Source organism: Arvicola amphibius, chromosome 11 (genome assembly GCF_903992535.2).
Source record: "Arvicola amphibius chromosome 11, mArvAmp1.2, whole genome shotgun sequence".
Lineage (NCBI taxonomy): Eukaryota > Metazoa > Chordata > Mammalia > Rodentia > Cricetidae > Arvicola > Arvicola amphibius.
The window spans coordinates 6,053,395-6,067,459 of NC_052057.2; the positions used below are offsets into that span (position 1 = coordinate 6,053,395).

The following is a 14,065-nucleotide window of genomic DNA, read 5'->3' on the forward strand; positions in this document are numbered from 1 at the left end:
TGTAGCATCTCACTTCCCAAGTTCTTCAAACATTCAGTACCAATGGGATCTTGTACCTTGGCCTTCACAGTGCATTTGTCTTGCTAAACTTCAATCTTCAAATTTAAAAACAAGTGTGTAGGGCTGGAGAGATGGCTCAGAGGTTAAGAGAACTGACTGCTATTCCGGAGGTCCTGAGTTCAATTCCCAGCAACTACATGATGGCTCACAACCATCTGTAATGAGATCTGGTGCCTAAAACACTATATACATAATAAATAAATTAAAAAAAAAAAAACAAGTGTGTATTCCAGACCAGGGAAGAACATCCAGAACTAACCACGAAGTTTTACTGAAACACAACCATGCCCACTGGCTTGTGACAGGCTAGAGCAGTGGTTCTCAACCTTCCTAATGCTGTGACCCTTTAATACAGTGTGGTGTATTAAAATTATTTTTGTTGCTATCTCATAACTATAATTTTGCTACTGTTATGAATCATAAATACCTGTGCTTTCCAGTGGGTTCCACTGAGCCAAATGGTTCACAAAGCCTAACTTAATTTTTTAAAGGTTTATTTATTATATATACAGTGTGTGTATTATATATACAGCATGTGTGCCTGTGGGCCAGAAGAGGGCACTAGATCTCATTACAGATGGTTGTGAGCCACCATGTGATTGCTGGGAATTGAACTCAGGACCTGTAGAAGAACAGCCAGTGCTCTTAACACTGAGTCATCTTTCCAGCCCCAAAACTTAATTTTAAGACTTTAAAATTTAAACATTGGCCAGATATCATTCTTGAAGAAAATGGAGACAGAACTGTATTTCGTAACACTTTATTAAGAAGAACCTACATCAGTACTTCTATGTAAACAGTGATGACAAAGAATCAGGGGTCACAGGTAGACAGTAACTTACATTATCTTTTATATAGTCAACATGTAATAGTTCAGCACGGTTTAATTCTTTTTAGGCAAACATTTTTGCATACACCGCCTTCTCTTTATCTTTCTGTGCCTTTATCATTTGTTTGACTTTAAGCAATTCTGCCTGGATAGCTGGGGGGAGAAAGGCAATGAATTAATTCTCAAAGCATCTAAAAACTAGAAAAACAACAGTGTAGTCATGACAGCTACCCCATGCCGTGGCCACTCGTCATCTGTTATACCTCAAAGTTCCTTTCTACCACAGCTACCCCGTACCATACCCAGCACACAGAATGTTTTGGTCATTGCCACATTCAGCTCAGGGAAAGAATGTCTCGAGCTTTAAAAATACAATGAATACTCTATCTTATATCTTACTGTTGACTTTTTGACTAGCATTGAGGTCACAGAACCTGCATCCCAACAGAAAGGGTCATAGAAGCAGTATGAAGGTGTATTAAAGAGCTAGTAGTACACTCCTGAGCAGAATTAGAATGTAAGCTCTGCACAGGAGAGGGACGTGAAGACTTGTCTGTTTACTACACACTCGGTGCCTGGCCCTGTGACAAGCACTCTGCAGTATCTGAACAAATAAATACATCAAGGTCATGTGTTCATCAGTTCATGAGGATCATCTCTGAAGGACAAATGAAGCTTCATGACAAAACCTGCCAATTTACCTTTATCTCCTGGGGCTATCTCCTGCGCCTTCTTAAGATCAGCCAATGCTTGATCATATTCTTTTAATCCTTGCCATCCTTGCGCTTTGCGGTACAGTGCTTTGGTATTTGACGGGTCCATTTCAAGAGCCTATGGGAAAAAGTTATAAAATCAGTATTTCTATCTAAAACTACCTGTTACTCCATTGAGTGCTCCAACTCACGGGAGCTAGAGCACCTGTGTCAGCCAGTTTACCAGTCGAGGGTGCTGAGTGGGTGTGGAAATGCTGCTCTGCACTGGTTTCTAGCTCTAGTGGACCCAGTCAGAAAACGTTTTAGGTACAGTCGCCTTCTGATACCGTCATTAATTCAAGTGCAGCCCAACACTTGAAAACAAAAATTCAGTGGTACATAAGTCACCCAACTGCCATGTAACTACTTGTCCAACTATGTTTATAGGGAATGATGACAATAACATGTTTATCAGAGAATATTCCACCTGCAGTTACATAATCTGAGAACACAGAATCTAAGGATGGGGGCGGGGAGGCAGTTATACTACAAAAATGAGCATTTTTTAACAGATTTCTCCCCTGAAATAACATTTTTAAAGCAATATATTCTGTTTGCATGACAGCTCTTAAGAGAGCCAATACTGAGAATTTTTTTTTGATTTTTCAAGACAGGGTTTCTCTGTAGCTTTGGAGCCTGTCCTGGAACTAGCTATTGTAGATCAGGCTGGCCTCAAACTCACAGAGATCCACCTGCCTCTGCCTCCCGAGTGCTGGGATTAAAGGTGTGCACCACCACCACCCGGTGAGAATTTTTTCTTAAGATGGAGTATTACTACTTCCCAGGAGAAGTGAAGCAGTCCAGAGTGGGTATGTGAGTTTTCCTCTACTGCATGTTCCCTTCTAACGATAACATTTCCTGTTATCATCCATTCCATCTACTTAAGCGGAAAGGCTGGCCTGAAGGGCAGTCCTGTGACTATTATCCAAGTCCTACTACACCACTAAGCTGCACATGCAGGTCTCACTTTAGTTCTTGCTGAACACAGGTGCAAAAACAAAGCATAGCCTGGAAAGGTTTTTAACCACCATTCAGTGTACTAAGATGGCCCTTATTACAACAAATCTCTCTCTGTATAACCGGTGATAACCAGTCTCAATACCAAACAGGAACTATCTGCCCATATGTGTCTTATCCATAAGCCTTTTGAGGATTGGGCTTTAAAAAAAAAAAAAAAAAAGCCAGTGAGATGACTCAGTGGATAAAAGGCATTTGCACGCATGCCTGAACCCAGGCTCAATTGCTGCTATTCACATAAAGGTGAACATGCACCAGAGTGCATGCACACCCAACTGTAAAATTAAAATAACACCAAGTACAGCATGGTGATAACATGTCTGATCCTAGCAACTGAAAGGCCGGCAAGAAAACCTTTGGGCCAGCCTGAAGTACATGAGACCCTGCTTCAAGAAGCCAAAATTGTACTTAGGACACACAGGTAGAAGAGCGTATTCTACACACACGCTCTAGTTTCGTTTTTGAGCAAAGGACAGCTATGACTTTGTGATCTTCCAACCTCAACCTCTACAGTGTACATTACAGATGTGCGTAACCACACTCATCCCTACATTCTTCATTATTCCTGGCTCTCTGTTCACATATATCTAGCTCGTAATACAAATAAGTAAGTAGATAAACACGCTTTGAGAAAGAAAAGCAGAATTCCTCGTTCATATTAGGTGACAACTAAAAGCAAGATTAATGAATTAGCAGAAAGAATTGAAAATCCAAATTTTCACTAGGTCCTAGGCAACTAAAATACATTAAGAACCATTGCCTTTTTCTAACTATTGCCTTGATAAATCAAAATCCCATTCCTTCCAAAGGTTTACCATCACAAAGACTTACCTCCAAACAACTGTCGATTGCTCCCTGCCAATTTGACATCTTCAATTTACAAGCACCAATATTCAGCACACAGCTTAAGGCTATAGGCTGCAGTCTGGATGTATCTGTTTTCTCAATAACAGCCTTTGAACTCTCCACGTATCTAGAGAACATATTAATAAAGACAACATGTAACTCCGCACCGCTTCTTCAACATTATACCTGCCCCTTGACAACACTGTTCTTCAGATGCAGGAAAGGAAACCCAGGGCTGTGAGCCGCTAAGCACACCTTCTTGCCACTGAGCTACACTCCTAGCCCTGCTTCTCCAGAGGATAGTTTAACACCAACTTCTCCCAAAGGTAACAACGAACAATAACTCTCATATCTAACTGTGTACAATTCAGGTTCATATTATACACCTTCTGATACAATTAAGTTCCACACCTGTATTCCTACATTAGGATGACTGAATTCAGTGGGAAGAGGCAATGCAGTAATGTAGTGTTGATATCAAAATATTCTGTGTTTGATGCAGGTGGTCTCTACACATATACATGCACAAACACTCAAACACAATTTTTTAAACACAGCCAAAAGATGCTTCATAAAGAGTTCAATCCCAGGACCACACGGAAGAGAGAACTGACTCCCACAGTTGTCCTCTGACCTCTACTCATGTATGGCACATGCATTCACAAGATATACATTATAAATCGCTTACGTGAGGAAATAACAAAGGCACAGTGGAGGGCCTGGCATTGATAACTCACTCACACTCTGAATTCCAATGGAGGGGGAGTCCGCACAGAATAATAAGGTGGATCTGTGGTCTGGAGGCCAGCCTCCCGTCTACATAGCAGGTTTCAGGCCAGACAGAGCTAAAAGCTCTGTCAAAAAAGAAAATGCCCTGGGTGCAATGATCAAACAGCAGCATTACAGCCAAATACCTATCTTATATCTTAGTCTGCATGCTGAGCTGGGGGAAGGGCTAAAAAAAACATGTAATTGAGTCCCACTTCAACTTTTCTGGATTTTGAAATATTTCAAAATAAGTCAGGGCAACAGAAGAAATGTACTTCTTTTGTGGGTAGAGGTTGTTGTTTCAAGACAGGTTTCTCTGTGTAGCCCTGGAACTGTCATGGAGTGAGATCTGTAGACCAACTCAAAGATCCGCCTGCCTATGCCTTCTTAGGGCTGGGATTAAAGGTGTACACCACCACACCCAGCAAAACATGTAACTCTTACAATACAGCTTTTTATTAAATAAGTTGCTAAACATGAGTCTGAGTCTTACCTCAAAATAATTCAGTTTATATAGTCTTAAAATTTATTAAAAAATGTTTCATTACCTTAAAACCTTTGCATATTTTTTAATAGCCATCTCCCAGTTCTGAGATTTGAAAAAAGTATTTCCAATGTTTTTTAAGTCTTCAGTTATTAATAAAATTTTATCTACCTGTATAAAATACAAATATGTTGGATGTTAGTAAAGAATGTGACTTAAGGCTAAGGTTCTATCATTATGACAAGCTGATCATGCTTTTAGAACTACTTATTCTACTTCATTTAAGTAATTAAAGTGTATTCATCTGAAAGTACTCACATCTTTTAAATCTATGTCTGCATCCTCGGGAAAGTCTGGATGACTGTCACCAGAGCCATCTTTGGGGAATATTCCCCAGTCATCCCCTTCCTTCAATTCTCCACATTCTGCAATAATACACAGCTGCAAAAATATAAATTTGAAGTGAATACTTAGAGATCTTTAAGTCCGCCTTTACAGACTGCACAGCTCAGAATGACATACAACACTACTACTGTCAGATTGACGGGTGCATCTGTCTGCTACATTACAGTCATTTCCTTTTACGTTCACCCCCTAATACGACAGGATCACTACTCAGTACACCCCCTAATACGACAGGATCACTACTCAGTACACCCCACTAATACGACAGGATCACTACTCAGTACACCCCCTAATACGACAGGATCACTACTCAGTACACCCCCTAATACGACAGGATCACTACTCAGTACACCCCACTAATACGACAGGATCACTACTCAGTACATCCCCCTAATACGACAGCATCACTACTCAGTGTTCTACTGTTCGGGGGGCTAAGAGCACAGTGAGCTGAGCATGCATTACTGTGTATGAAGCTGAGACAACACAGTCTTCTGTCATGTACAGCTGACTGGCATGCCTCCTATGAGGTATTTCTAATTCCTGCAGTCTTGTTACTTAATGTGTCTCTCGGGGCCGGGCGATGGTGGCGCACGCCTTTAATCCCAGCACTTGGGAGGCAGAGGCAGGCGGATCTCTGTGAGTTCGAGACCAGCCTGGTCTACAAGAGCTAGTTCCAGGACAGGCTCCAAAGCCACAGAGAAACCCTGTCTCGAAAAACCAAAAAAAAAAAAAAAAAAAAAAAAAAAAAAAAAAAGTGTCTCTCATGGTCACTCTGCTTAATACAATCTGAAACACTTAAAACCCTCGGGTATAGGAAGACTCCAACAATCTTACATAGATCACTGTTAGACCACACTGGAGCTAAAACAAGAATTAACATCTCTTTGTTGGGCAGTGTTTAACCCTAGCACATGAGTAGCATTAGCAGAGACAAAAGGACTACTAGACAATCCATGGAAAGGATTTTTTCAAAGGAAAAAGAAATAAACTTATTTCCTTTTAACTAATCTTCTTAGCCACTGTTTAAAAAAGTTTCAGAGAAAAGTGGCCAATCCAGGCTCCTACAGCAAAAGCATCCCAGCTTCTTTCCTCCTTTTCTAGCTAGCAGTCACCCGACCCGTGGAAGCTGCACTTCTGACATGGCAGCTAGGCAGGCAGGCTTGTCTCACTGTGACTTGTCACTTACTTTGGCAGGCTTTTCACCATTCACTTCTACGTTTTCAAGCATCCTTGCCACACCCAGTCCTTTAATTACTTGACCAAATACCACGTGTTTTCCATCCAAATGAGGAGTTGGAACTGTCGTGATAAAGAACTGAGAACCATTTGTATTGGGGCCTGCATTTGCCATGCTCAGCAAACCCTCCCGATCATGCTGCAGAGATAAAAATCATTAAAAGGAAAACAAAGTTAGAGGCCTTAGTCCGCATTTCCTCTTCCCAACTCTCCACCTGACAGAGTGCTCACTACTCACTCTTCTCTAACAATTTCACTCTAAGTGTGTAAGTACCCTGTTCTGGTTGTACTTTAAGAACCTTACATGGATAAAACAAAAGTGTCTAAGAGGCAGGTATTTATAAACTGGCCATCTGCAAGAGATGCTTACACGTCAATCTTAAAGATGACGATGCCACACTGAGGACATCTAGCAATTTACTTTGCTCTTCTCAGTGGCAGTTACTATTTTTCTGAGACTACCTGTACAGTCTTCCCACAATCAGAAATTGGCCTACATTATGACTCTTCCTCTTCCCCAAACTGAGACAAGTTATTCAAAAAGTACTTCTCTAATTTGGAAAATAATTCCAATCTTATGGCTTTTATGCAGGTAAATAAACAACTCAGAGACTAAAGATGGCTCATAGGTTAAGAGCACTGGCTGTTCTTTCAGAGGTCCTGAGTTCAATTCCCAGCAATATGGTTGCTCACAACCATCTATAATGAGGTCTGGTACTCTCTTCTGCTCTGGCGTGCAGGCATGGATGCAGTCAGAACACCGTATACACAACAAATCTTAAGAAAAAAAAAAGAAAGAAAGAAAAAAAGAAAATCTTGCAATCAGCACGTTCAAGAGCAAGAGTTTCTTAGCTTTTCTACTCTGCATAGCATTGACTTTCTGAACATATATCTCTAGTGCACACCTCAGAACTCTAAGGTCACTTTTCCCACACCTAAGACACCTGTGAGCTCACCTAAATCCAATTCAGCTTTCAGGGTCACTGAATTTTCACAAAGCTACAGCTAAGTCTTCTCTTCCTCAGGCCTATCTTTTCATCAACGCGATGGTCAGGAATATGTCATACCTGAAAGCACTGTTTGGTGCTTTAACTGTTTACCACACCGTACGCTTTCTTGGCTTTCCACTGCCGTTCCCTGTTGCTGTCACCATTGTCATCTTGATATCTGTATTCCGTCCCAAATTAGCAAAATTTCAGCTACCTGAGGCCCTGTTTGCCTAACTTATGATCAAATCTCCTCAGTGTCTCCCCCACTAACTTGATCTAAGTCTTTCTCCTATCACAAGGGCTGGGTGTAGTTCCACATGCTTTTAATCTCAGCACTCAGGAAGCAGACACAGGTGATCTCTGTGAGTTCAAGCCCAGCCTGGTCTACACAAGTTCCATCCTAAAGGTTGAACTTTCCTAATCTGAAAACCAAAGTCAGACATGTTACAAGATCTGAAACTTTTTAGCAACAACTTTAAGACTTCAGACTAGGGATGCTCAACCTATAAGATCTATGCAAACATTTCAAAATGCAAATAATCCTGAAACCTGAAATATTTCTAGAATAAAGCATTTCATATAAAGGACAGTCAACGCCTATCAAAGTTATACAAATACAATCTACTTAGCATTTACATGCATATTATGTATTATCTTCCACTGTCCCTTGTGTTTTAAATAGCCTCATCTTTTATTGGCTCTTTGGCGCAGTGACACAACTGAGCATCAGAAACTCTCTCTCCGACTCACCCTAAAATGACCTTCCTTCTACTCCTCATTTCCAAAGACCTCGTTTTACTTTTATACTTACATGTCTGTTCTTAGAACGGGAATGGTGCAATACACCCCGAACATTAACCATATCCGCTAGGTGGGAATCCCCTGACATCCTGGGTATTAGCGGTGGTTTTGTTGTTCTTCAGATTCAAGGATAAAGATGCACAAGTTACCATCCTTACAATAATGACAACATTTTCCTGGGATTAATTTTGCCACATGGGAGCTTAAAAACTCACTGGCTTAACAGAAGCATATAAAAACTGATTGTAGTAGATTAAGTCTGTATTTGTCCCAGGTATGGCAAAGTTTATCTACCATGCCAACCTCAGGAGGCAATGCAGGAGGATGGTAATTTCAAGACCACCATGGATTACACAGTAAAACACTGTCTCAAAAATAAAATTGTTGCCGGGCGGTGGTGGCGCACGCCTTTAATCCCAGCACTCGGGAGGCAGAGGCAGGCGGATCTCTGAGTTCGAGGCCAGCCTGGTCTACAAGAGCTAGTTCCAGGACAGGTTCTAGAAACTACAGGGAAACCCTGTCTCGAAAAACCAAAAAAAAATAAATAAATAAATAAAATAAACTAAAATTGTTACTGGATAAACCCTTTCCACATTGAAGATGCATGTTGAACTCTGACGTAGCTCAAACGGTAGAAAACTTGCCAAGAATGCACAAGACCCTGAGCTCATGCATGCCCAGCATCACACACCCTTAGAAACATTTCACAAATGATTTTTTATAAGAAAAATATAATCCATACCACGCCTGCTGACTCAGTTTATCATCCCAGCCGCTAAGAAGTGTAAGTAAAAAGGACTGGGAGTCCTGGGCTACAGTGAGTCTAAGGCTGGCCTGAGCAACGAGGTGAAAACCAGTCTCAATATGGAAAGGGAGGCAGCTGAGAGACGGAGCATCTGTCTGACATAAAAGGAGAGCAATTGGGTCACGCTCAAAAGATATTTTTCTTGGTATCTTAATGCAAGTATGTCTCAAAAACATAATCTTTATATTAGAAAAAAACAAGAATTTTTCTTTACCTTGTAATGAAAATTTTCATCTTCAAATTTTTCACCATAAATACTTTCTCCACCTGTCCCATTCTGATTTGAGAAGTCTCCACCCTGAATCATAAACTTCTTAATAACTGCAGAAAAGGAATATGGCTTTAGTAACTGAAACAGAAGAGCACGGCAGCGCTCATCAGTGAGCGAGAGATAAAGACAGTGCCCTGAGCACAGCTGCAGCAGCGCACCTCGCCCTCCCTGCCTCCACCCCGCCAGCCCTAACCCCAGCGCACTTCTATTACTCGCCAGCTCCCAAGAAATTAGTTTTTGAACTATAAATCTGTCACTGAAGCAGAAAAGGCAGACCTAGTTCCAGTCTTCCATTGTATAACGTGATCATCTGTGCCCTTCCAACACGAACTGCTTACAAAGCATTTCACTCCTTGAAACTGTGTAGACACTTGCTCGATAACGCTTGCCAAACACTCAACACTGTCCCTAATAGTGCTGACCACACAATGAGGACTGCACCTGGAAACTCGCATGTGCTGAGAATGCACGCCAGATATATAGATATATAGATATAGATATAATATAGACAATGGTTTGAAAGCGCCCCACGTTCACTGGACTCAGCATGTGGCTACACTGCAGTAGTAAACACACAATTAGCCAAGAGAAAAAGAAACACAAGTTGGGAAGTATCCATGTCCCACTTCCTTGGGCTTCTCCCTTGGAAAAATGTAGAAAGCCCTCGGTAATTCTGCCCAAGCAGAACCCCAGCACTCAAAATATTTCTCGGGGCCTTATCATGAAAGTATTCTCTGTCTAACATGTCCCAAAATTCAAGACAATCATATTTGTAAAAACAGTGTAGGCCTAGTCATCCAGCTTGTGATTTAAGTTCACGGGCCACGTTTCCAACTCTAGCCAAGTGCTTTTGTAAAGTGTTAAATCTACTGTGTTAACTATCTTATTTTCTTTCTCTCTTCTTTTAAGCATTAGTCATTGGTATGTGTGGGTCTATGTAAAGGTATGTCACGTGTGTGCAGGGCCCTGCAGAGGCCAGGTGTTGGATTCCCCGAAGCTGTACCTACAGGAGGTAGTGAGTCACCAGACATGGATAGAGAGAACTCAACTTAGATCCTCTCAGAGAGCAGTAAGTGCTCTTACCTGCTGAGCCACCTCTCCCTTCCTATGTTAACTGTTTTCTAAATGCATTTTTATTACCATACTTTTTCCTTAACAGTATCTTTAAGAAAATTAAAGCCAGGCAGTGGTGGCAAATGCCTTCAATCCTAGCACTTGGGAGGTTGAAACAGGGGGAATCTCTGTGAGTTTGAGGCCAGCTTGGTCTACAAAGCTAGTTCCAGAAGAGCCAGGGTTTTACACAGAGAAACCCTGTCTCAAAAAACAAAAGGAAAAGAAAGAAAATCAAACTACTGGAGTAGGTGTGAAGATCAGGGTATAGTAAAACCCTGGATTCAATTCCCTGCAATCAGGAAAATTACCGATACTATAATTTATCCATAACAGTAAGTCCATAAATATCTACTATTTACTTAGACTTTTATTAGATGCAAAAATAAATGGTGAGAGCACAGAGCTCCTGAACTTATGACTACTGAACCTACAAACTACCAGGACAACACTCAAATAATCCGTGTGAAATGGCAGTTTAATCACACATTACCAGGGTGTCCAAGACACCAAATATTCAGAGGCTTCTCAAACAATTCTGCCCAGGCTGTCAAATGACCTAAGACCAGCTTATCTATCGTTCATGCTTTTTCTTTCCTGATGAAATGGTTTGAAGAGGAGAGTCAGAAGACAGACGAAGTTGGGCTGTCCATTTCCCCGCAGATAAACTTTAGTGTGCTCACAATCAATCCCACTGCTCACAGCCAAGCCTCTATGACACTGAACTATCTATCTATCACCTGTGTCCAAGCATCCGTCAAGAAATTAAGTCGTTAGACCTTTGACCCAAACTTCCACTCTTCAGCTCCTAGGAGCAGGACTGATATCGATTCAGGACAACCAGAGGAGTTTATACACCTACTTCGGTGGAAAGGACATCCTTTAAAATGCAGAGGTTTCCCAGTTGTAGCTCCAGTGCCTTTTTCTCCTGTACACAATGCGCGAAAATTTTCTGCAGTTTTGGGAACAATATCTGCAAACAATTCTAAAACAATTCTGCCAACTGAAGAAAAAGAAAAGAAAATCATGTCATTGTGGAAATGGGTAAATAAAAAAAGAATAACTAGTATACCTAACCAGGGAGTAACACATGGTTGGATTGGATGGTCACTTAACTCTCTTTAACAACATGCTATTAACTATAGTTACAATGCTGTAAACTTACGATCTTTTGAGCTTACCTCTCTTTAAATGAAATTATGTATCCTTTGCCTGACATCTCCCCAGCCCCAGGGAACGTTCTTGTTACTTATCTGAGTTCAACTTTTTAAAGATTCCATGAAAGTGAGGTCCTGCTGCAGGGTTACTTCACTCAGCCTAACGTCCTCTAGGTTCAGTTATGCAGTGACGTTTCCTCCCTTTCAAGGGCAGTGCTATAGTCTGTGTACACAGCACACTGCAGGTATCCATGCTTTGATAAGCATTAGACTGCTGCTGTTTCTTGACTGGGAATAGCACTGCACTGACACAGGGGTGATACAAACTTTATTTTCCTTGGCTATAAAAGCCCAGCCATGGAACTGTTAGGTTTTATTGCCATTTTTCTAATATTCCTATTTAGTCTAAGGGGAGCTTCATCTATCTAAATTTGAACATCACAGAGATTATAACCAATTACCGCATCCAGTTGAGTAGCAGCATAGAAAGCACACCATAAGTGCAAATGGTTTAAAATCCTGAATCATTAACTAATATTCAGGCTTTTTTTAAAAAAGTATTTATTCTATGTGTGGGACTGAGACATGCAGTGAGGAGATCAGGAGACACCTTCACCTGCTGAGCTGTCTCAGTGGCCCCGCTTTAAGAACTTCTAATCACCATGTAACCAACAGAAGACAAATACTACAGGAATGGTCAGGCTGCCTGGGCTTTTTAGAATTTAGTCGCTCTCCGTGCTCTGTGGATACTGCCCCCAACGACTCAAAAGACAGTAACAATAAAACCTTAGTTCCAAAACAAAGGGAATGCACATGGAAATTCGTATGTGTTCCCCGCCCAGTATTTCTAGCCAGCAGCTCTGCGACATGTTTCAGAATAAGTCGTATTTAAAGTAACATGTCCCCCACCTGGTTCTCAAGGGCTTAGGGCTCGGGTTCACAACCTTCCTAATGCTGCAACCCTTTAATACAGTTCCGCATGGTGTGATGACCCCTGACCATAAGATTATTTTTGTTGCTACTTTGTAACTGTAATTTTGCTACTTTTATGAATCGTAAGTATCTGATATGTGACCCTGTTGTCGTTCGAAACCCAGGGATTGCGACCCACAGGTTTTGAGAAACGCTGGCTTAAGACTTCTTAGATCGAAATCTAAGGCAACTACACAGTTGTGGCGCTCAATTGCAAGATGCCAAAATACAGAAACGATCGCCTACTCGAACTGTGGCTACAATCAGGAACGAGGAAAAAGCACTAAGCAAGTCACTTTTAATTGGTAAACGACACCGTGGCTCCAGATGTACTGCGTGTGCCAAGGGTCCTATGGCGTGACTAGAAGCCTGCGGCCAGCTACCCAAAGAGCACTCCGAACTATGCACCACGCCCATCCAATCATTTCATTTTACAATAAACGGCGGTGCAAAGGCTGCAGGGAAGCGCGACCAAATCAAGAGACAAACGTAAGGGACGCCACGATCCCTGAAGCAGAAAATTCGAGAAACTTCCGAGGGAACCAAGGCATCGCCTACAAGGGAGCAGGCGCAACCTGAACTCGTGGATGCCAGGCCGTGCTCCGGGGCGGTTGCAGGCTGCCAGCTCCCTCCCGACCCCAGGCCCCGACTCAGCCGGGAGGCCCCGAGCCCGGGAGCCGCTCACCTCGCTCCCCGCCGATGTCCACGTCGAAGAAGACCCGCGGGTTCTTGGGGTTGGAAGGCTTGGCTGCCGGGGACGGGTGCGCCATCTTCACCGCAGGCGCCGGGGAGCAGGACGCGGGCAGCACGTGCGCGACAGGGGGGACAAATTCTACAGCGCCGCTGCGTGCGAAGCGGGCGGCACGCTGGAAACGCTTCTTCCGGCACGGCGTCGGAAGCGGTCCTCTGGTTTCCGCTTCCGCCCCCCTCGTTTCCGGTTCCTGCGTGCGGCCGCTGCGGTGGCAACTTTAGAACTGACCGTAGCCCCGGCTCTGCCACGACCGGGCAGGAGCTGCTCCGAAGCAGTTCACTCGCCTAAAAAAATGGGACCAAAAACGCGTGCTTTAACCGGGCGGTGGTGGCGCACACCTTTAATCCCAGCACTCGGGAGGCAGAGGCAGGCGGATCTCTGTGAGTTCGAGGCCAGCCTGGTCTACAGAGCCAGTTCGTGTCATGAACTCAGGCGCGTGCATACATAAGTTAATTTAAAAGTTTGTTTTGTTTTGTTTTTTAAATACCCACCTACCAGGTTAAAGACATAAATTACGTGTCAGGATGCCGGACATAAACTTGTGGCTCCCAATCAATAACCGCTGTCCTGTTCACATTACCATATCGCTGTCATTCGGCCACATATTGTAAGTGGCTCAGTCTAGACCTAAGAGTCCGGACCCCTGATGCTGAGAACCCAGAAGCGGCTGTTTTTGACTTCTGTTAAAACTGCATACACTGTTAGAGTACTTTTTTCCTAATGGGCTTGGTTTAAAATGTACATCTTAAAACTGGCGTGGTCATCTCATTACTGAGCAGGTAGCCCGACAGGAGGATCCATGCAAGTTC

The 14,065-nt window shown here is 42.6% G+C and overlaps 1 protein-coding gene across 2 annotated transcripts; it reads right to left on the minus strand.

Moving 5' to 3' along the window:
• Positions 1-804: 804 nt before the first annotated feature.
• Positions 805-13,390, minus strand: Ppid (peptidylprolyl isomerase D). Of its 2 annotated transcripts, XM_038348268.1 has the most exons (9): positions 13,191-13,390; positions 11,239-11,379; positions 9,210-9,316; positions 6,351-6,539; positions 5,075-5,197; positions 4,821-4,927; positions 3,490-3,631; positions 1,591-1,720; positions 805-1,042 (listed from the first exon to the last, which is right to left on the minus strand). In XM_038348268.1, exons 1-9 carry the CDS (start codon positions 13,273-13,275, stop codon positions 954-956), a joined length of 1,113 nt encoding a protein of 370 aa, XP_038204196.1. In that variant the 5' UTR covers positions 13,276-13,390; the 3' UTR covers positions 805-953. The 2 variants fall into 2 exon arrangements, with proteins under 2 accessions (XP_038204196.1, XP_038204197.1); XM_038348269.1 differs by lacking the exons at positions 9,210-9,316; positions 11,239-11,379; positions 13,191-13,390 and adding an exon at positions 8,201-8,596.
• Positions 13,391-14,065: the final 675 nt, after the last annotated feature.